A 23,158-nucleotide genomic window follows, 5' to 3' on the forward strand; every position below is an offset into this window, starting at 1 on the left:
TTGGCACGTTGAGGGCGAATGGGCGAGCGGTGATTCTAACGTTTTAGTTATAAATACTACGATGTCCATCTGTCGCCAACTCTTAATTTTTTTCCTTTGCTCATGCCAGTTGATATTATAGCAAAAAGAAATAATATTATATATTATTCAAAATTGATAAAAATGCAAGATTTGAATAATACGTTTTCAAAGTTTCTGTTTTAGGAACATAAAATGTTTCATTTGAACTTGCATACATAACCTTTTATTGACAGATTTTGCTAAACACACTGGCGAATTCTATGGAATTCAGGCAGACTATCGGTTTTACAAATTGTATTACATAATTGTTTGAGGGCAAATCTTCAGTCGGTCGCCTTCGATGCCACTAATTGCTCATTGATTTTGATAGAATTTATCCTGAGCATTGTCAGAGGTGCCCTATGGACTGAAATTTGAAAAGGGAAACATTTTACCAGCTGGCGTTTGTCAAAGAACAACTTACAAGTTGCATTATATTATTAAAAAAAAAAAAAAAAAAAAAAAAAATGATAGTTTAGATATTTTGGTATTTTTCCAAACAAAACGAAACAATTTAAAGGCACAATTATTCTCGATCAATAACTTCTGCTTAATACAATATAATTATTAATTATTAAAAAAAAGCGCTTCAAATATTAGATGCTAAAAAGTCAACAGGATTGAAAATTATAATTTTTTTTTTACGAAATTTAAGACTGATGTCAAATAATTTTTGGATTTTATCTATAGATCCAATCAATATCTGTCTCCCTTTCACAACTATAATTATTTGACCACAAAATATACGGAAAAAAAATAAAATGTAAGGTCTGTACTCACAATGTATCCTCCGGTAATTATGTCTCTTCCACATTTTGAAAAACGTCCTAGTATGTGACAGACTTTTTTCAACGACCGTTGCCTCGACAGTGACCAGATCTTGTGGCAAAACTGGTTTCCCGACAAGGGTGAAGTTTTGGGCACCAACAAGCATCACCTGCAACAAGAAGATAGAAAAGGGGGTTTAAATAGTACAAAGTGGGAGGAAATGACAAATTGACGTTTATTAAAAAATAAAGTTATGTTAATTCTAAATAAGATATTGGTAAATATAGTCTGTGCAGACTAAAAATAATGAGAAAAGTGATTAATGTTGTCAATTTTTTTATTACATAGAATAAAAAAAACACTATGTAGCGCAGGAAAATAACTATGCAATAAAAAGTAAATAACAATGCAAAATAAAAATTCACCAATATTAAGTTGCTTGTGAAAGTTTTAGAATTAAATTGAAAATAAACTGACCTTTTCAAGTTTGATCCGGTCGCCAACATCAGGGGGCCAGTGACCTTCGATGACCACCAAATCCTCAGCAGTGACTTTGAATTGTTTGCCACAGACATGGATTTGAGCAAAAAGCCGTCCTTCAGAATTACTTGCTAGCTCTGTATTAATCTTGCTCAAGGTTTCTGCAGATTCAGAAAATTTGTCAATCACAAAAATAAAATAATTAATGAAACAAACCATCCAGAGCTGTCCGATGGGGGTCGTCTCGCAGGACCTGCTCCTGCACCTTTGGGGATTCGCTCAAACGATCTCTCAACGAAGTGGTGTTTAGGAATCGTGCTGAGGTCAAAGGTAAAGCTGCAAATTGGCCACATTACGAGGTTATTGTCACGATAAAAGAAAAAAATGTGAATTTTACCGGTTCGCAAATGCTCAACACAGTTTGGAACGAGAACGTTCGTTCTGTTCGCGATGGTTCGGACAAAATTCATTTTATCAATAAATGACAAGTTCTAGTTGTTTAAAAAATATTTTTAACAGTTAATTATGAGTGAAAGAGTTAATAATTTTCCTTCAAAGCAGCAGCCCGAAAAATGTAAACAAGATCTTTAAAAACACATGGTTGAACTTTTTAGTTCACTGGCGCTGTAGAGATGGCGTGTGAGGAACGTCGACCAACAAAGCACGTAATGCTGGTTGCATAAGCTGCGCTTAGGAAATTATACGGCGGCGCTCCCTGCGTTCTTTTTACTTATTGGTAGAGCATTTGCAATGGATTACTTTGGATTAAAATTTAAAATTAAGGTAGCAGAGATTATGATAAAGAGAAATTATGGTAAAGAAAATGAATAGATGGGCGGGAAAAACAAGCACAGGATACCGTATAAAACAAATAAATTTAAACATAATACAATACAATGATGTACAATATTATAAAGTAAATTAACCGCGGGTCGTTCTACACGTTCCGTTTACTAGTTTGGTAATAATAAATTTATGTTTATTTGTTTAGCGGATGTTTTCTCCGGTTTTCTCTTTACGATGGAATATTGTTGTCCCGTGTAAATGTAAAATTTTATTTACAGCCAAAGTCCTTTAAATGAGAGCCATCGATGAAAAAATTTAATTGATTTAAAAATCATAGCCATTAAAATTACTGTTCAGAAGAAAATGTTTCTTTTCTTGCTTATCTCACCGGAAATATAATTAATTTTAAAATTAACTCAGAAACAAGGAAATCTTGTTTCCTTTCTATGGAATTAAATTCTACAAGCTTTAAGGCACTTATATTTCCATGTATTATTTATATAATTTAAACTTCATATAATCCTTGAATTTGTGAAGTTCTAATGAATATTTTTCTTTACATTGAAACAAAATTTTCCACAAACTAATAGAAAAATATTTGCATGAAAATTAACATATAATCAAACGCCATGAATAAAAGTTATTATAATATGAATTCCTTTTCTGGTTCGAAAAACCGTTTAACTGTTAGGTCTTTTTACACTGCTTTTTTAAAGTCACATAACGATCCTACTTTTTCTCTGCACCGTTTTTATTAAGTATATTAACAAAGTTTTCCTACCGCGAGAAACAATTTTCATAATTCTCGAAACCGAGCGAAAAAATAAATTGTGTGACGGTGGCGAAGCGCGCGAGCAAATGTATGCGTGGTGTGTGCTCGGTCCCGCGGCAGAACATTTTCTGTTTCATGCATATGCCCGAGAGCTCAAGGTCCCTTATAAGCTATTCTGAATGCGCTCCAGCTTTAGTCAGTTTCTTATCACAGTTCTGATATGAGCAGTCCTACAGCCACCACATCATCCTTGCCCATAGGTCAACAGCAGACCGACTGCAACGAATCTCGGGCACATATCGCACATCTCAGTGGTGAGTAGAAAGCGCACTTTCCTCAATTCTTCTTTCTATTTTTTAAATTAAATTACCTTTCAATATAATTTTCTAGCAAATAATTTTTATTTAATTTTATAATTGCGGTTGCCATAAGTGGGGATGAGAGCAGTTTTGAAAATGTGTGACTTTATTATTGAATAAGGAAACCGCTTACAAACTTACAACATTTTGTTTATAAGTGAAACAAATTTATTTTTCATAACTATAATAATATATGTTTTGCATTAGCCGATTGTCTACCAAAATTTGATGAAATAATTAGTTTAATAATTCTTGAGTAAAAGTAAAAATTTAATAATTGAAGTTACATTAACAATTTTAGCACGCTTTCTTAAAAAAATTAAAATTTGTGATTTTTTTCTCTCTTAAAAAGTAGCTTTTATTTCAATCCGGAAGCTTAGATTTTCCAATTGCTTCATTCTGACACTAAATACAATATTTGCGTTGTAAAAATAATTAATTTTGGCTCATTAACTAAAATCTCTATGGGAAAATCGTATAATCAAATGTCAGTCAGTTAGATTAATTTAATTGTATTTATTCTTTATCCATCTCACTTAATAATTTTTGTGTAATTTGAGTGTTGTATTATTTGTATACATGATTTAGTATTATTTGTAAGACTGTAAATAAAATCCGCTTTTCTCCCTTATCTGTTTTAATTTCATATGTTAATCTTTCAAAATGAGATGGTTTACCAACATTCTCATTAAACAAAGAGGTTGAATTTAAATTAATTAATTGAGTGTATTTTAAATCTCTGCCAAAAAATAAAATCACTTATAGTTATTCATAAATCGCACAAATCAAACAAACAAGAGATGGAAGGGAACAAGAACTTTTAATTACAAGAAAATTAAAAACAATAATATTAAACTAAAATATTAGCTTCACCTCTCTTAATCATGGAGCATTACAATGAATTAAAATCAACTTAAATATGTAATGCAATTTTTGTGCACTAATGAAAATTAAAAAAATTTGGATTGCCAGAATGAATACAAGGAGCTTCATTCATCTCGCCAAAATTCATTAACATAAACATTTTAATTAAATAGCACACTATCTAATCATTAAAAATTCCCTCACTCTCTTTCTCAAATGGAGGGTTTGCAGATAATAAGCGCAGAGTGAGAAGAATGGAGATAACTAACCGCTTAATAGATACGCAAGTCGTAAAATTGTATTCATCCCTGGCGATGCTTTTTACTCACCAAGCATAAATTTGGACTGGCTCTTGCCAGATCGACTTTTGACCGCAAAAAGAAGCGCTCTGATTTATTTTCTCTTGGAGCTCAACATCGATTAATTTCTGTCCGTTGGTGCTTAAATGTGATTTTGAGAAAGAGAAAAAAGAGACGCGCCGCACAGCAGTCGCATATGCTTATCTTGTCTTGTGATCGTTTTGTATATGGCATATATGCGTGACCCCCGACCTTCGATGACGAAATAACCTCTGCCCTTGCGCTGCCGCCCCTAATATATATTCTGGGGTTTCGCTCTACTCAAACAGCAAATAGCGTTCCTCACTTCCCCGATACAATATAAACTTAAATACTCACCATCAGCAGATTTGTTTAACCTAAAAGTTGAGTGACGCGTCAGCTCGCTATGCTGCATCAATAATATTTAACTTGTTGATTTGTTTCTGTGTGAAATGATCTGATAATCAACATTAAAATGTGATTTTAGTAGATAATCTGGAAATTATACAACGATTTAAAACTGCTGAAAAGGTAGGAAAAAAATTAAGAAGTGTAAATCAACCTTGTCAAAAAGTTTAAAATTGACTTGTATTGAAGTTTTTTTTTTTAACTCAAGAATCTTTAAAAAGTATCAATATTTAGTTAAAAACTACCAACTACCGTTTGGTCTTTAATTGGTTGTGTTTCCTCTTTCCAATAAATGTATAAAATTAGTTAAGTAAAATAATTTCATATGCCAACAAAAATTTGAATGTAAATAAGTGTAAAGACAGACAGTTCATTTTTACATTTTATAACACGATCCAAAATAGCTTGTTTGAAACTTCCGATAGCATCAAATCACTTGCCACAATCAAGATACTAAAATAAATAAATATAATGGTAATGGTATAAAATGAAAATAACTCAGTATTTATCAAAAAAATTTATCCGTCAAAAAACACAAGCTAAACTTGTTTGTTATAAAAAAAATATAAAAGATTTAAAATTTTAAATATATTATCTGAAAACAAAATACACTTTAACTCTTTCCATTGGGATTGGTATAAGTATATGATTTTGCTGACGCATTTATCTGAATCTTTAAAAATGCTTCATTTTATATTTGCAAATCTGACTATCAATAAGGTTTGCAAATAAGAACATTTTAGGCCACGAGCGGAGAATCAAAAACTCGGTTTGAACTTTGAGAGTGCAGCAACAGTATATTATTGTATAATAACCCCTACGTGCCAAAGTGATCCAAAGAGCTGCAGCGATTCGCTGCTTGGCGGCACGTTTTTCTTGATTGTCTTCTTGCGATGACTTCACGGTGCTTGTGTGCTTCTTTTCTAAACAAAAGCATACTGCTCATTTATTCACAACAAAAGGCTTTAACCCGAACTAAAAGTTGCAATTATTGTTTGTCTCATTTTTACTGCAGTTTGAAATCGTCACAGATTTTGTAACCTTTAGCACGCTTTGCAGTTGATATCCTCTAATAAACAAAATGTGGCTGAAAATAGAATACCGTGTACTTTTTGAGTTGGTAAAATATTTATCCAAGAGAAAAGAGAATACTTAAATACATATAATGTAATTGATATATTCAAACTAAGATAAACAATAAACAAAATATTTGGTTACTCTTAATTTTGAAACTTTGTTTTAAAGCACTTATTAATATTTTAATTCAAGAGTCATATTATAAAACCCTTTCCTCCTAATGCAAGAGCAAGTACAGCAGAAACAGCATAAAATTAGTTTGTATCCATTTTTTAATTTTACATAATTATGAAACTATAATTTAACGGAGTATATAGTTTGCTTCAAATTTTTTTAAAACTGTTTTTTCATATGAGATTAGATTTTATGAAGTTCTTTTCCTCAAAATTCACACCCCTGATATGAGAAATTGCATTTATCTGATTCTGATGTGATAAATTTGACTTTTATTTTTCTTTCACAAATCTGCGAGGCCAAGAAAGAAAGAGATAACGTTATCGAATCTAGACTTCCAAATGTGGCGCCAACAAATTGGGCATAAGGAAGAGATATTCATCTTAAGAGTGTTTGACAACAACAGAAGTTAAGCTCGGAAATACCCCTTTTATCAACAAATCACCCTGGCCACGTGTTCGGGTGTTTGCGGTCAGGAAAATAAAGAGGAAGGAAATTGGCGCCTGCATTGTCTAGGTGTGCGGGTGGCCTGCAATGGGATCAGTAGAATAATGAGTAGAAAGTGTATTTAAGCGGTCAGCTAGCGACGGAACGCACACGTCGAGGTGACGAGTGCATTTAACCCGGCCGCGCGAGTGGTATGGCTGAAACTCGCGATAAAAGCCAAGTTATCTTTCGGCCGCCGCACTGTACAAAAGACACCCCCATTTCCTTTCCACTCCAAAAGAACTTTTTATATATTCTGCTTTTCCACACAGCGAGCTGTCACGGCGCTTTTTTTCTTATCAATAATTTGTATGTGTGTGTATGTGTGAGAGCGACCGAGTATATATTATACGGTTTGTTGTATATGTGTGCACGACATTTTTCTGCCTACGTTTACAGAAACCGCGCGGCGCGAGGGAAATATTTTGTGTCGCGGCCCCGCGAGGTGACACACTTGCGCGGTGTCGCTTTTATTAAAATTCTCGCGCTCGACTTCTCTGCTCTCTTCTTTTTTTTTATATTCTTTATTTTCCAACGCTTGTTTCTGAAATAAACGAGTCCCCTGTGAAATCCGGGCCGCCGAGAAAATATTGCCCCGCGGAGTTTTAATAAAACCATCTTCCTGCCTAAGCTTTATCGCGCACAGAGCTCCCCCTTGTATCTAGCTGGAAAATAGCTATGCGACAGAGAGAGCAGTGTGTTTGTTCAGAGATCACATACACACAATAAATGCAGCTTTTACCCTCACCTTGTTTAACCTGCCGGAGCCTTAAACATTTGGGTCTCGCGCGCTCCGCAGCAGGAAAACGGCCTTTGTTGGGGTTGCAGGACAAGTCGCAAATAGCATGACTGAGATCGTTTTTAAACAGTACAAAGCAGTATATAGGTTAATGCAAAAATTTTGTTGAAGATAAATTATTTTTTAAATAAACGTGCTATGAAAAATTTAAAAATTTTATAACATTCAAAATAATGATACAATAATTTTTTTTTATTATTGTTTTCAATTTGTTTTGGAATAATGTAAATAATCAACGTTAAAAAAAAAATACAAACCTTGAAAATTTGTACTTGGTTACAAAAAAAATTATTCGTATATTGAACAGTTCTCCAAATATAATATTTAACAGTCACATAGGATGTTTAAGTTGAAAATAATTTTTGTATTACATTGATAAAAGAAGCACTTTGCTAGCTTGATTAATTATGCAACAAATGTTTTTATAAACAGACATTCCTAATCGTGATTTTATTTTTTAAAAGTTGCATAATTGTTGTGTAACACTGGTTTAAAATATAATGCAAAACCATTCCCAAGCTCACCCTATTTTGTAAATTCGTTTTGTGGAGTGTCTCATAAAAAACCGGACAAGGAGATTAGTCTCCCCACACACTTGTCAACCCCTAATTTTTCGCCCTCTTCAGCAGCAGGCAGTTGTGTTTTTTCTGCCTCTCCTACTGACCTCTGCCTCTTTCTCATTAACAAGCGTAGCACATTTGCTTAATCTCCGTAAACTAATTGAGTCTGCAGTGGGAGAGAGCACGTGCATTTTTTGCCATTGACGAAAAACTTAGCTTTGTACTAGTTGTACACGACATTGCGGGGAATGCGTTTCGTATGGCGTGTCAAACGCTGACGGCAATTAATCAAGAGCCGAAATTCTGAAGGGCGTAAATATGTGCGGTTGATGAGAACAAGACTTACAAAGTGGTTTTTTTCACGAGGAGGGAGAAAGCGTGGTATATAACAGAGGCAATAGTACTTCGCTTAAAATTCTCAATTGATTCAGTAGCTGATATTCCTCTATATTGCATATTATTAGCAAATTTAAATGTACCAGATATATTTTTCAATATGTAAAACATTTAAAATTGTGAATGTATTAGAAGAAGAAAAAGGGCTTGAATTTTTTTGTTTTTATATGGTCAATTTTGATAGCAAAGAGATTCACTCTGCTGGGAAATCTGATGTTTTTCTTTTTAATGGCCGTGTTGCAATAACAATTTTGGTTCTAGACGCTCTAGAGAATAAGAATAACTTATTCGAAACCAATTAGCCGCACACCAAGTGGTCGCAAAGAGCGTCGTCGATGAAGGATTTGGTTAACCGCAGTTTATTTCCTTTTCCCGCTTCAAAATTTTCGAACGGCGCAGAATATCAAAATAGGGGGGAAGAAGCTGCTTTATAATTTCTTGCTTCGTTACATTTTTTTTATATAAATCTTCTTGCATAATAATACAACAATCTCAAAAGCAAAATGCCCCCGCTGGAAAATTAACTTGCAGCTGTTGGGCGTCTATACAGTTTTAAATTATACACTTGGCATGCTTATCTAAATGAATATTCTGCGCGTAATGCGGGTCTATGCATCGCGTTTAAAAGGTAAAGAGCTTGGGAAAAATGTAAAAGACATATTAAATGCTTTTTTGATTACATTTCACTGTTTGAAAATCGACCCAAAAGAGCTTGCAGATCCACAACCCGAAAAAAAAATTCAAAAAGAATTTTTTATCAAAGTTTGCTGTCCAGACTTTTTGGAAAAGAATGTGGTTGTCTATATTTACATTTTCTACATTTATTAAAACACTTATTTTACTAAAAAAAACATTTGACTTATTAAATTTAATTAAATTAACTGAATCACTGATTTTCAATTTTTCTATAAAATTTATTTAATTTTTCATCATTTGGTATATAAATATGTATATTTGTTGTTGTAATCCTATGGCCTTTATTCCTTCAAAAAAGTAGCTCAAGCAAATATTTTGCGCATGTAAACGCAAAAGCTATATTAAGTAAACAATTTTCTTGTTTAAATATTCATATTTTCATAAACTAGTCTTTATATCCTTATTGAATTTTAAAACAGCCTAAAGTAGTAGAATTTCCCGATCGAGGGTTGATTTCATGATGATTTGAAAGTCGGATTTTCCTTGATGGGTTTTATTGATAAGTTTTGTTTTCAGAAAAGAAAATATATCCTGCTCTACTGCTCGACCTCTCTGCTGAGATAGCCCATGAATTATGGCTGCAGCTCGCAGCCACAACATGCAGAGCAGGATATTGTTTTTTGGAAACAATAATTAAATCAACTTATAAAAAACCATTAAGGAAAATCCGACTTTATGAATTCAACTCACTATACCTATATATAGTTATAAGGTATTTTTATTGAATTATAATAATCACCTACTCAATGTCACTAATCACCGTTTGTTTGCAATAAGGTGTTATTTGGCATGTTAATCATGGTGCCAACTTTTTTTTTTACTCAAAATTTTTTTGTTTGTTTGGATTCACTGCTGTCTTTTTTTATTGTCAGAAGTTTTAGCTGCTTTCCACTAATTTTTATAATACATATTGATACTCAATTTAAAAATTTTCCAAAAATTGTTGCATTAATGATGAAATAAAATACAATAATACTACTTAAAATTTGTGCAAATATAAAGAGCTTTCCAAGGCCGCAAAAATTTATAATGCTTATTTTGGTCAATTATTATTCAACATGGGTCTCTTTTTCATGGCCGTAAATATAGGCGTTCTCCGTTTTTGTGTTGGATATGTTTTTAAGCAATAATCGGCGAACAAAGTTCAAAGTCAGATAGTGATCTGGTTTTTAATTTTGCAGATGCCGATGTGGACGAGGAGCGGCAGCGTGGTCTGCAGAGGTCAGACTCGGTGTCCTCGGAGGCGGCAGCGGTGGAGGCAGCCGACGAGGACAAATTGGCGAGCGGCAGCGTGTCTCCAGAAGAGCGATGCTCGCCAATGGAGGCTTCGTCGAGTCCGGAGGCTCCGCCTTTGGCCGCATGCGCCGCAGCGAGACCGCTCGAGACTCCCGAAGGCACCAAACGCACGCAAGCCATGGTTGATGTTAGCGCGGCGGACGACGAGAGCGGCCAGCAGCACACGAGCGCCGGTGCCATCGACCAGTTCATCGAATTCAACATCGGCATGTCCGTCGACGAGTCGGCGCCGCAGCAGCCGCTGCAGCTCTACCATCACCTCCACCACCACCCTGCCGGCGGCGCCAACGTCATTCGGCGCCTCGAACGGCCCGATTCGGAGCCAGAGAGCGACGCCGACCAGCCGGACAGCAACCAGTACTTGGACCTGCGTGTCCGGTCGCTTAGCAAGTCGCCGCCCTCGGACCTGAGCAGGCTGAAGCAGGGCGCCGATCTAGTCGGCGCCACCCTCGAGGTGCCCAGCATCAAAGACGAGCCCATGACTGCAAACAGTCTGTCCGCCCTGTTCTATCCACCGTACCGCGTCGGACACCCTTCCGAGGACTTTGGACGCGTGCACTTCAAGCAGGAGGACCTGAAGGAGAACAATCACCACCAGTTGAGCGCCGTGGCGGCGTCGACCGTAGAGCAGGAGGTTTGCGAGTACCTGGACATTCGGCGCGAGGGTGGCTACTTCGTGTCCAAGCTGACCAGCCTGGCGCCGCTGACCCCGGCAAACCAGCAGCACGATGACGATTCGGCCAATGGCGAGCAGTACGCCGAGCCGCAGATGCCGGCCAGGGCGCACCAGCAGTACCAGGAGCCGGCCGGACTAGACGCGGCCGCGGCCGCCTGGTGAGCCCTTCTTTATTATCTTTTGATAGCGCGCGCTTTATCGTGGGAACTTCTATCTTTAATTATAACACCCGCGATTAGCGAAAACCACACTCCAGCGAGAGTATTTTTACGCGCTTAGGGTTTGTTTTGGTTTGGCTAGGTCATAACTGTAGTGCTGATTACGATTAAAATTTATGACGTGAAAAGTTTGATCTAGATAGTTTTTTCAGTGCTTAATACGAGCGGTCAAGGAATATCATTTGATCTGTTTTGAATATTCATAATAATTAATATAATATCAATGTTGTTTCATAAAATTAATTGAAAGTTAAATTGCTAATAATTAAATTTAACAAATTACAAATATTTTATACCAGCTTGCACTTGAGTAATTTGGTGTTCAGTGGTGTTCAGATTTAGTACAAATCTTTGTTTTGAATTAAAAAAAAAATGAGAGTTAAAATATCAATTCAATTATTTTAATCATTTACAAGCTAACAAATAAATTAGAAAATAATATAGAAATTAGTCGTTAGTCTGAAAAAAATTAAGAGACCAGTTATATTTAAAAAAGACACAAGTATTATATTGTTAATTTAACGGCGTATTGCTGATGGTATCAAAAATGCTTAACATCAATGATATTTTCAAAAGCCATAAAAAGACAAACATTTTAAAATAAATGTATGCACAAAAAAGGAAGCGCGTGCGAGCGATGGCAATAATTATTGAACTAGTTGGCACGTCAATCGGGAGCTTGTTTGGTGCTCACGATGGCGGAACGGGCCTCTTCGGCATGTGGGCTTGCTGCTGGTGGCGAACACGAAACACGCATCGTCCCAGCATGAGGGCGACAGACGCAAATTATTTTCCGTTGCCCGCTTTAGATGCGTCCTGTATTCAGAGCAATATGAAAATGCGTGTAATACTCACATCTTCAGATCTTTATGGTAACTAAGCAGAAACCAGAAGATCAAATGGACTCTGAATAGTCTTGAATATACGGAATATATCATGAATTTAAAAATTAGCAAAAATTATTAATCAAATACAATTCTGCACAAGGGAGTTTTAATTATAAAAAAATTTATGTAAGCTTTAAATACACTATACCTTATAAAATATATTTTAATTTTTTCTTCAAATATTATAAATTTAATGCTACAACCAAAATTACAATTTGAATTAAGTTTTATAGTCCATAATCCAAAAAAATAACTTTAGTAAATTAAAAAATATTTAAAAAATTTTAAAACCTTAAATATTTACTTAAAAATATATTTAAAATTAATTAGTTATTAAAGTTTTAAACAAAAAGTAAAAACCATTTAACAAAAAAAATTGCAAATTTGAGCTCCACGCTACTGCGCACCCAGGTGTTCTTAATTTCTTAAAATTCGGACGCAAGCCTGCATCCGACTTCCACGTGCTTGTTTAGTCAACCCTTTACCCTGCTTTTACACCGACAATCCCGAATTAGTGCGAAAGCAACAGAGCGTGCCCGAAATTTCATTGAAGACGCGAGAAGAAGGCGCGCGCCTTGAGTGCTGGAAATCACACTCGCGCGGCACATTTCCTTTGACAAACAAGCCGCGACCCATTAGGAGAAGGCACGTGTCTTTTAAGGTGGTCTTCCTCTCTGCAAACACACGCGCTTTTATACTCTTCCGCTTTTTGTTCTTAAAAGAAGTAAAGCGACGAGTCGGCAAATATTTGCGGCTTTGTTGGGAGAATGACCTTACTAATTGATGCGAGCAAACAGCCGACCCGACCTCTGCCACGCTCGCGAAGTGAGCCCGCCAGCCAGGGAAAAGGGAAACAATTTCAATTTTCGCCTGGCCTGATGTAACAAATATTGCAAAAAGATGACCAATAATAAGATTTTTAAATATTAAATCAATTTTTTTGCAATAAATAATTTAGTTATTAAAATATATAATTTTAAATTTTACAGTGGAAACAGCTACGAGGAAATTCAGCGAGGCATCTTCACGAACCCCTCAGCCTACCTTCAAGATGCTGCTGCTTCCACACCGACCTCCGTTTCCCACGTTTGGCCCTCACAGCAAAGTAAATTTTATTATTTATATTTTCCACTCAAATGAAGTGTTAAAAACGCGAAAATTTTGGAAACAGTCAAACAGACGGTTGCTTGATGAAAAAATTTAATTATTTTTTTTTATGCTTCAAATTTATAAATTTTAATTATAAATGAGGTATAGCTTGTGGCTATTACTGTCTCAAAATTAATGCGGTTTTTAATCAGTTCAGTTTTCCTTCTATTTCAATCACACTTTTATTTTATCTAAATTTTCATTTTTCCTTTTTTTAATAATTACATTTTTAGCGGAAGAATTCAAAGCTTCGTTGCTTGGTGCCAATTTTGGTGGACACAGCAGCGGTTTGGGGAGCAACTCTCTGCCCCCTTTTAGTGCGTCCAGACTGCCCTACAGCTCGAGCAGCAACAACTCGATTCTGCCCCCGATCTCGCGACCAACGTACAACTCAAGCTACAACTGGCCCATCCAGCAGGCGGCCAGCGAACAATCCTCTTACGACTCGTACACGTCCAGAGGCCAACGCACGTCTGCGTCCACCACGCTCTCCTCGTCCAACTCCCTTTACCGTAAGTAGTTTTCATTGTTGGATTTTTTTAAATGTTTCTTCATTATTGATTTGGCTTACAAATGTTATTAATTTGAAATATGAGCAATTTGGTCAAACACTTTTAATTAAAAGAGTGAAGAGACTCGTCCAGCTGAGGCTGAACGGCCTCTGGACGCCAGATGCGCGCGAACCGCCGCGTTTTTGCTTAATGAGTGGATAATCAGGCTACTACAGTCAACCGCTACTATTAAGGCGCTATCACACGCTTTACTGCTGTGTTATTACAACTTTGATAAGATAGTGATTTGACAATATTCTCTACACATTCGAGTAATGAAATGCAGCACCGCGGGTATTATCTAATTCGGCGAAACATGCGCTGCATTTCATTGCGATTACTTAATTCGAACAATTTGTGGAAGTTTGCGAGTTTTTTTATTCCTATCTGAAGTTCAGCCGAGGAGGTAATTTTTTATGGCCTGTTGACGACAACATGTGAGATCTTAATTTGCTGTCAGGTCTGTGAAGGCATTAAACAAAAGGTTGATTAATTTATCTTTTAAGTTGCAAAAGGGTGTTTTTTGGGCTAAAAATTATTAATAAGATAAAATTATATAAAATTGCCTAATTTTAATTAGAAGATGTGACTTTTATAATAAAATAAATTAAAAATATATTTATTTAAAAAAAATCAAATTAACTATTTTAATAGAATCTTATTTACTTATCAACAGAAATTTAAAATAATTTTTTAATAAAAAAAAATTGAATTATTGGCCTTTACCTTGGAAAAGAAGCACAGCTAAGCTATCCCACGAGTTAATTTTAAATTTACAAAAAAATTTCTTCATAAGTTTTTTATGCCTATCAACCAAAATTGCATATTTTATTATTTTGGAACTATTTTTCAAGTGAAGGAGTCGGAGCAGCAAAAATAGCCCCAATAGTAAAAATTAATATTTTTTAAACTCAAAGTTTTGAATTTTAAAAGGCTGAAATTTTTAGTTTTAAATCCATTCACTTTGGCTTTTTTTAATTTATAAATTTTGAACAAAATATTTGTCTATAAATTTTCTCTTCAAACAATTTTTATTTTTCATTCCAATATCTTCATAATGATCAGAAATATAATATGAATCTAATTTTAAATTATTTAGCACGGTATGAATTTTATTTTTATTTTGTTCATATAAAGCTCACGAAGGAACGAAAAATTATGAGCTTGGACGCGGTTTGTGTAGGAGTTTGACACAATTTTGATAACGCGCCCCCCGAGTTAACCCAAACACGTTGGTCAACAGCGGTGCTCGCCGCGTCCGACCAGCACTCTCTCTTTTACACGGCACTCTGCGCGGGGCCGAAAAAAGCATTTAAAGCGCCACAAACTGCCACATACATACATATATGTACGCACATAAGTGTACCCACAAAACACACGCAGGCAGCCAGGGAGAGTACTTAAAAATTAATGCTCGGTAGCCAGAGAGCGGTTCGGAAAAAATAAATGTGTCTGGACTAAGTCATCATAAAGTGATGCAATAAATTGTGTGTGTGCTGCTGCTGCTGGGGCTAGACCGACTGCGCTTCATAATAATATTAGTCGTACACACATGGTTGGACCGTTTAGACAGAAATAGCTATGGAGCGACCAGAGGCGCATTATTTTCCAACTTGCGCCACTTCATTATCTTTTTTGATCCCTTTCGATTAGATGCATTATTTCTTTGAGGTTTGGCCAAATGATATTTCCTTCAGATTTATATAAGTTCATAATTATTTTTATTTCATAACAGGTCACTGTTTGCACTAAATAGTAAATATATGCATGGTTTATCATTATTTTCAACGTTACTTAATTCTAATAGCTGCTTGAGAGATTTAAGATTATCTCAGAAATAGGGAAATTCTGTGTTGCTCCTAATCAGCTCGTTTCCTGCAGGGCGCTAATTATTATTTTTTTTTTATAAAAAAAAATCACTCCAGCGGAAATTGCAGCAAAGCTTATCTTGAGAGCAAAAAATTGCCCTCAAAAAATAACAAGGAAAGAAAAGTTTGGGGAATTTTCTTAAAAGCTTTGCCGTGAGACTCGTGAAAGAACCGAAACTCAATGCCTTATTTGAAGTTTTATATTTTGGAAAATATTCCGTCTGCGGACGTGAACGCAAAAACAAATAGCCCAAAGAAAGTGTGCTAGAGGTCGGCCGCATGCAAAACGTTTTATGGAAAAGCGCTGCCTTTGCAGTCTCATCGTCGAAATTAACCTCAACAGAGAGCGAAAGAAATGCACACAATAAATTATTGTACGGCGTGTGGTTTTGACATTTTGGTCACATCAGCACTATTTCTGCCTGCCGCTCAACGGCGTTGTGTATTTCTGCACTAGGCTAAGGTCACGCTTAAAAAATAACAAAGGCGCCTTGGTTTATAAAAAATGCACAATTATTAAATTCTAACTAAAAAATTCAATTCGTTCAAGGTTCGTCAACAAAGTTTCAATGAAATAAAGTTTAAATAAATGTATAATGAATATAATTTCCGTTAATTTTAAATGGCGTCAAAGGACACTAAGCAGCCCCTCATTTCTTTTTATATTTATGCGTGCGTTTATCTCAGATTGATTTATGTCTCCACCACTATCAAAGTTTTCCATTCTGACAGTGCAGGTTGTCGCGCGCGTTTAAAGTCAAATTATCAAAGGCACCTTTGAAGAGAATAAATTATCTCAATTGTATAACCAGAACAATCAAGTTCTGATTATTATTTTTATTTCATTCTGGAATTTAAAACTTGCCTCTAAATATTTTTCAATCACTGTTTTTATTTAAATATAAAAAATTTCAAAGTTTTCCAGACCCCCACCCCAAAATGGCCAAAATTTAAAGCTTTAAATTATGTCATTTTTCCCACAGAGCGGAATTCAGGTTTTCCCTCACCTCCCAAAAAACTTCATTTTTATTTTTAGATCGTAGAGTTTCAAAAATTTAAACTGCGCTCCACTTTGTTGCATAATGGGATCACATCCATTATTTATAATATTATTTACTATATGTGCAGAAGTTCATGCAAAGTAGCAATGCGGTGGCACATATGTATGCGTGTTCAAGTACATGGTCTCTCTCGTATTATTGCTGTTATTTATCGTTATCGCTAAAGGAAGTGTGCGCCTTGCCGATAAATGCCCGAGCCGTATTTTCTCTTTCCTCTTTCCACCAGTGTCATTCCACTACGCGGCCGCTTTTTTATTTCCCTACGCGCTAATGAGCCAAGTGTTGCTGGCCGTCGCTTTGCTTTTTTTTTTAATTCCTCTGGGCTGGGGACAGTTGGAAATGGAGGCAGAAAGACCCTTCCAAGGAAAAAAACAAAACAATTATTACACCGTCCATTGTGACTTTATTACCTTTTCGTTTCCATGCAGGCGCGGGTGACACTATCAGAAATAATATATGCACTTTCGTGTTTGGCCTCCTAGCTGACGAGCAGCAGCAGACGAAAGCAATTAAATTCAAATCGACATACACAGTGACTTATTGTTCTGAAATGCTTATTACCGACGGCCCACGCTATGATGACAATTGGTTTGACTGAAGTAGAGAAAATTAAGTCTGGTTAAAATAATATTAATTTCATTTATCAAAGTTCATTAAAAAAGCATAAATTTAAATAAATAATGTTTAATTTTAATAAATATTTATAATTATTTTTTTATTTGTTTAAATTTTCATGATATTCTTTTAAATTTAATTTTTTTTTAATTTTTTAAACATATTGTCATTGTGCGATAATGCCTTATTTTTTTTAGCATTTTTCTGTAATAATATACAAGTTAAAAAATCTCTAATTAATAAATTGAGTTGATAACAAGGATACATTTATTATGGTTTCAGAAAAAGTTTCCCAGATGCCATTTGTGTCCCTTATTCTATTCATTATTAATTGCACAAGTTTTTAAAAGAAATAAATAGTTTCAAAAACTTTCACAATTTTTATTTTTAAGAAGCAAATTTGTATTACATAACAATTTTTTCCTACATTATAACTCTAAAACTCTTAAACAAAACTTTCCCATGACTGACGAAAAGTCTGAGGAGTCAAAGGTGTTATTGGCGTATTCAATTTCAATTTAACGATCTGCTTGTTTCGACGTCTGTCCAAACAAAGCCATAGCCGAACAACCGGACACTTTACGCCCAGTCGCAAATGCTGAGAAGAGAGACAGTCTCGGGTCATCAGTCAAAGTTGTTCCAGATGTTGGCTCAGGTTGGGTGTTCCGCTCTTTTGCAAGCGCAATCCGACATGACGGCACAAAGCGGTCGTGATGCAAAAACCAAACACCGCGCCGCGAGAATGCCACAAGTGCATCTCGGTGTCAGTGTGTGAAATTTTGTCCGCGGCTGCTGCAGCACAAAGTGGACTCACTGTGTAATGCTAAGCCATTGCCCCTGTGCGCGTTATTCAGAAACATGAATCGCGAATGCGTTAATGTGTTTTCATATAATACAATCATACGCAGGCATGCATTTGATTTGTACCATATATTATAATGCAAAACGCATCGTTTTCGCTCAACCCATATATTATCAAGGAAAAACTGGCATGGCGTGTAACGCAACACCCAATAAAATAAATAAATCCCAGACGTAATTCGATTTACGCCCCCTCAATGAGAAGTTTTCCTTCCGGTCTCATGGTGATGAATTGACGAGAGACGAGCTCTAGTGAAACTGAATACTTATGGCTAAATGAAGTGTACATATTTTTTTTAAGCTTGAAAAAAATAAAAAATAAATGTTATTTTAGCAGGTATGGATTATTAAATTTATCAACAATGAAGATAGATTGTTTCAAAAAATCAATTTTGTTGTAAATTTGTTAAGATGGAAAATAAAAAAACTCTTAAGATAAATTTTGCAAATAGTTGTAAACCACAGATTCAAATCTTCTAATAGCAATGGGGTAATTTTCAATCCAACGGCACATATTCAAATTTTTAATTATGTAGCAATTTTATAATTTAAAAAAATTAACTTCATGAAGTTTAATATTTTACTTGGTTTTTTTAAATATAACTTTTATAATTCAAATAAACTTTTTTTTCAAATATTTGCAATTTTTTTATTTAAATTACAATTGTTTGATTAAAAACTTGAAACTTACATCCAAAGCATACCAAGTCTTGAGATTTTTGCATATTGCTGTGAGCAAAAAATTAAAGTATAAATAAAATAAAATTATCAATGCTTTTAGGATTATAATGATTAATATAAATTACCTTATTAATATGCCTATCGAATTGCCCATAGTTAGAACCTAAATCTCCAGTTGAATTTTATTAAATATGAAATTATTGCACAATTAAATTTTGACAGGCAAGCTTTAGATTAATATTATAATATCATCACAAACCAAGAAAAAAAAAAAAATAAAATCCGTGAAAATGACGTTTTTTTTTTTTTAAATTGCAAAAATCTGACCAGATGAAAATACTATAACGTATCATCATCATTATTTATGGTTAATTTCTTAATTGGATTTCAAGTTGAGTTGACCAAATTGCGATTTGATGACATAATTCTGAATTGTTTCTTTTTTACTTTTAATTAACTTTTTACTGTAAGCCAAATCATCCTAATTGTAATTACACCCCATGCAGTTTCCCCAGCAGCAAACCTGGCCGAGTTCACTATAGTAAGTGAGAACGACTTCTCGGACGGGCGCGAGTGCGTCAACTGCGGCGCCGTTTCGACGCCGCTGTGGCGACGGGACGCCACCGGCCACTACCTGTGCAACGCGTGCGGCCTGTACCATAAGATGAACGGTATGAATCGGCCGCTGGTCAAGCAGCCGCGGCGCAACGTAAGTGGTAGCCTTAGTCTCTAATGCGCCCCACTGTAACAAAGCATTAAGACTTTGGCTGCTCGCGACCGCCGCAGCTTAATTGTTTTGGAAAACAAAAGAAACCGTGTCAAAAACGGCGGTGCTCAATGATCTCTTTATGCTTGGTTACAGTTGAGGGCTCCGATTATTCCCTGGCCTACCCCAATTACGGGATCCCACCTGCGAGATCTACTGAGAAGTCGGCAATTTCTTCCACTACTTCCAACAGGCGGTTGGTAGGTTTCAAAGCCTCCGCTTCATTCACTCTAGAGCAGAAAATCTCACCCTTGCGCACACACCTTTGTTTTTGTTATTTTTCACAAAATTTTTTATTTCATTCTTCCTCTTGTGCTGTCTCATGATTGAATTGGTGCGTGTCTCAAAATGCTTTTATATTTCGAAATTTTTATACCAGCAGTTCTTTTGTTTATTAAAAAAGCTTAAAAAAATCTTTAATTCATCTGCTGTTTGATCTTTGATCCAAGATTTTAATATGTATTGTTATAATATTTGTTGCTTTGCTTCTGAAATAACTCAAAATCCGCGTTGCATAACTCTAATTAATTAATAAAATATTCTGCCTTGAGCTTGAGACACGCAGGATTTTTTTCTGCTTGCATTCTCATCTATTTAATAACACAAATCCAGCATTAGAAACCTTCCAACCGCTCTGTAGATTGCAATTTTCACAAATTTGTACAAACTGTATTAAAGTATTTTATACATTGCTGATATTTTTATTTGAAGAAAATACTTAAAATTTTTTTGATTTCTCAATGGGATTTCGTTTCCTCCGACGATCCAATTTATTATTTTAAACTTTAACAAGGTGTTTGATGATTTGAAATTTTGAAAAAAAAAATTTAATTATTGTAAATAAATAATTTCCTTGAAGTTGATTTTTTTCAACCACACTAAATCAATTTTTTTCAGTTAAATAAGTACATTTTACTGTTTTGTTAAATTTTCTTCAAGAAATCCCGATTCATTTACCGTTTTTCTTATATACCATGGTCATTTTTGCAGTCTGCTTCACGGAGAACAGGGCTGAGTTGTTCGAATTGCCAAACGAGCAGTACATCCCTGTGGCGACGCAACACCAGCGGGGATCCCGTGTGCAATGCATGTGGTCTCTACTTCAAGCTGCACGGCGTCAACAGACCTCTAACCATGAAAAAGGACAACATTCAGGTATATAAATATCGAGGATTCTCACGCCATGGGCGGTCCGCTAATTTTCGGCTCCCGATTTCAGACCCGGAAACGCAAACCAAAGACCAGCAGCAGCACCTCCAAATCGCACCACGCAGACCAGTCCAAACTTGATGCATCCTCAGCAGGTAAGCCACTCCTAAAAATTAAAAATAACGTTACTTTTAAGTAAGAGGAAAGCAGAAGTGCACTTATGGGAGAAATTTTCCTGCTCTTAAGTAGAAAAAAATATTTTGCACAATAATTTTTTTTATTCACAAGTTGGTGAGAGCGAATTGAGCTGAAAATGAAATTTTCAGATCATAAATTGAAAAAGTTTGACATTCTTGCCGAGTATTTCAACAAATCGCCCCTGCTGAACTCTGAATTAGGCAACTATCTAAGCAGCCAAGAAGCGGCGGTTGCCTATAGCCAACTTAAATCTGGTCTGCTTACCATTTTCGCTTTTATTGTAAAAAATAAATGATATAAATTTATAAGTCTTTCCCATACTTTTGTTTTTTAAATATTTATCCCATAGAGGATTGAAAAACGATTTTGTAACCTTTGAATTTTTGCAGACTACCGCAGAAGCAGCAGCAAAGCGGTGGCGGCAGCGGCAGCGGCGTCCTCGATGCTAAGTAGCTACCCCTTGGCACCAACCGGACTCATGCACAGCTCGCAGGCCTTCAACTTGCTGAACCGGCAGTGGCCAAACGCGGCCGAATTTTCCACGTTCACCGCCATGCAGCACCAGCACTCGCCCTCCTCGGGCTACCAGCAGACGTCGCCCATCTCGCCGGCCAACTCGGACCCTCTCAGTGAGAGCGCCCACCTGCAGAAGGGCACGCCTGACGATGACCACCCTGACATGTAGCCCAGCAGCTCCTGTCAATAATAATGAGAATGCATTTGTAAATATTGGTTTGATGCTGAGAGCTGATGAATGGATAGGTCTCTGCAAAAAGAGTGATATTTTTAAGAGTTTTGAAACTTTACCCCAACATCAGTGCCTGAAATGAAAAGAAAAAAAATTGCAAACTGAGACTTATCACCTAATAATGTTACGCTGGAAGTGTTTTTCTTTCTTTCTAAAGCAAAGACAGTGAGACAGCTTTTGCTTTTTATTTAAAAAAAAAAAGAGATTCTTTAAGTTTTACTCTGTAATTTATTTTAGCTCGCAAGTGTTTGCAATTGATCTGAAGATTGTATGTGTTGATTGTTTTTGTCAAGTCTGAAAGATCTGACGTTCCACCAAATTTCCTAATGTTATCCCAAGTCAATTAGCAGAAAGTCTGAGCTTGTTGAATGCAATAATATTTGTTTGCGAGTGACAAATAATTAATTGAGTGTATAAAAAAACCGAGAACAAGAATTTTTCTGATCAAGATAAATGAATTTACTCATTTTGTTTGAATATAAATTAGAATGATATTTTGTAAAACTCGTTTACACACCTAATGTAAAAATCTCATTTGAATAAACTGCCTGTTTTTCGCAATTAGTTTGTCGCCGTTATTCCTATTTATGTAAAATATAGTTTTTCTTATATAAAAAAAGGGGATCTGATCATCAATGCGGAGATTACGAGTTTTGTTTCAAGCGGCCTGAGCAAATAATGCGCGTCGGCCCTTAGAGATAAGGAGGCTGCTTAGGTGATTGACTGACGATCATTCGCTCTACGCAGCGCCGTACTTTTGAGTCCAGGTGTACTTTTATATATTTGAAATGTTGAAATACGTGCCGTGTGATATCGCTTGATATTATTAAGTGCAGAGGAACATGAAAACGCGAAGGAGGGCATAAAGGCAGGATGGCTGCTGCATTGTGTACTCAGCAATTATCAGTCGTAACTATGGTAACGCAGCGATAAGAGGATATCTCGCGGTGACACATCTCTAAATATTACGGCCTTCCTAGCTAAGGTATAAAACACACGGCCATGAAATATCCTTTTCGTGTATCAAAAACGAAAATTATCAAATTCGGACCTTAATTGTGTCAAAGTTGAAAAATTTATCCAAAATTTATCCAGAAAAATTTTACAAAAAAACAATATTGATAATTAGAAAAAGAATAATTGCCAAGTCAGAGATTATTTTAATTAGTAGAAAATTAACAGTTAAACCCCTGGTTGAAGTTAATTAATTATTTCAAGATATAAAAAAGAGATCTCAACGCTCAAAACGTGTTATATATTTGAAATTTTAATTTAAAAAATAGGATTATAGAAAAATACATTTAAAATTCAGGTAAGATAAGGAAACAAGGATAATGAGCCGAGGAAGTCCAAATTTTTTGAAAACAACTCGTTTCGAGAAGGCGAGTGTGAACGCGTGATGAAATTGAGCCCCTCGAGGAGGAAAGAG

At 35.5% G+C, this 23,158-nt stretch overlaps 2 protein-coding genes and 1 long non-coding RNA gene across 8 annotated transcripts; 1 reads left to right on the forward strand and 2 right to left on the reverse strand.

Annotated features, from left to right (window-relative positions):
* Positions 1–208: 208 nt before the first annotated feature.
* On the reverse strand, positions 209–1,930 carry LOC132203023 (large ribosomal subunit protein bL21m). The gene is made up of 5 exons (XM_059630447.1): positions 1,706–1,930; positions 1,525–1,644; positions 1,306–1,469; positions 841–997; positions 209–427 (listed from the first exon to the last, which is right to left on the reverse strand). Exons 1-5 carry the CDS (start codon positions 1,776–1,778, stop codon positions 345–347), a joined length of 597 nt encoding a protein of 198 aa, XP_059486430.1. The 5' UTR covers positions 1,779–1,930; the 3' UTR covers positions 209–344.
* A 1,099-nt stretch (positions 1,931–3,029) lies between these two features.
* On the forward strand, positions 3,030–22,296 carry LOC132203674 (box A-binding factor-like). Of its 6 annotated transcripts, XM_059631588.1 has the most exons (10): positions 3,030–3,180; positions 10,187–11,135; positions 13,072–13,187; positions 13,465–13,743; positions 19,375–19,539; positions 19,731–19,834; positions 20,625–20,789; positions 20,854–20,938; positions 21,110–21,235; positions 21,371–22,296. In XM_059631588.1, the coding sequence occupies exons 1-10, from the start codon at positions 3,087–3,089 to the stop codon at positions 21,664–21,666; spliced, it is 2,379 nt and encodes a 792-aa protein (XP_059487571.1). In that variant the 5' UTR covers positions 3,030–3,086; the 3' UTR covers positions 21,667–22,296. The 6 variants fall into 6 exon arrangements, with proteins under 6 accessions (XP_059487571.1, XP_059487572.1, XP_059487573.1 ...); XM_059631589.1 differs by lacking the exon at positions 19,731–19,834 and having other exon boundaries at positions 19,375–19,577; XM_059631590.1 differs by lacking the exon at positions 21,110–21,235.
* LOC132203677 (uncharacterized) lies at positions 20,033–22,895 on the reverse strand. Its single transcript, XR_009442459.1, has 3 exons — positions 21,355–22,895; positions 20,815–20,949; positions 20,033–20,762 (listed from the first exon to the last, which is right to left on the reverse strand). It is a non-coding gene; the product is annotated as an uncharacterized LOC132203677 (long non-coding RNA).
* Between the last annotated feature and the right edge of the window lie 263 nt (positions 22,896–23,158).

This window comes from Neocloeon triangulifer, unplaced genomic scaffold (assembly GCF_031216515.1).
Source record: "Neocloeon triangulifer isolate White Clay Creek 2 clone unplaced genomic scaffold, ASM3121651v1 ptg000017l, whole genome shotgun sequence".
NCBI lineage: Eukaryota > Metazoa > Arthropoda > Insecta > Ephemeroptera > Baetidae > Neocloeon > Neocloeon triangulifer.

Bases quoted from the DNA above. Each gene is read 5' to 3' on its own strand.
- LOC132203674 (XM_059631588.1), top strand. From the start codon at position 3,087: ATGAGCAGTCCTACAGCCACCACATCATCCTTGCCCATAGGTCAACAG. The intron at 19,835-20,624 runs GTAGGTTTCAAA...TCATTTTTGCAG, and splicing joins CTACTTCCAACAGGCGGTTG to TCTGCTTCACGGAGAACAGG. The intron at 20,790-20,853 runs GTATATAAATAT...TCCCGATTTCAG, and splicing joins TGAAAAAGGACAACATTCAG to ACCCGGAAACGCAAACCAAA.
- LOC132203023 (XM_059630447.1), bottom strand. From the start codon at position 1,778: ATGAATTTTGTCCGAACCATCGCGAACAGAACGAACGTTCTCGTTCCA. The intron at 1,645-1,705 runs GTAAAATTCACA...GCCAATTTGCAG, and splicing joins TGTTGAGCATTTGCGAACCG to CTTTACCTTTGACCTCAGCA. The intron at 428-840 runs GTGAGTACAGAC...TTCAAATTTCAG, and splicing joins TAATTACCGGAGGATACATT to TCCATAGGGCACCTCTGACA.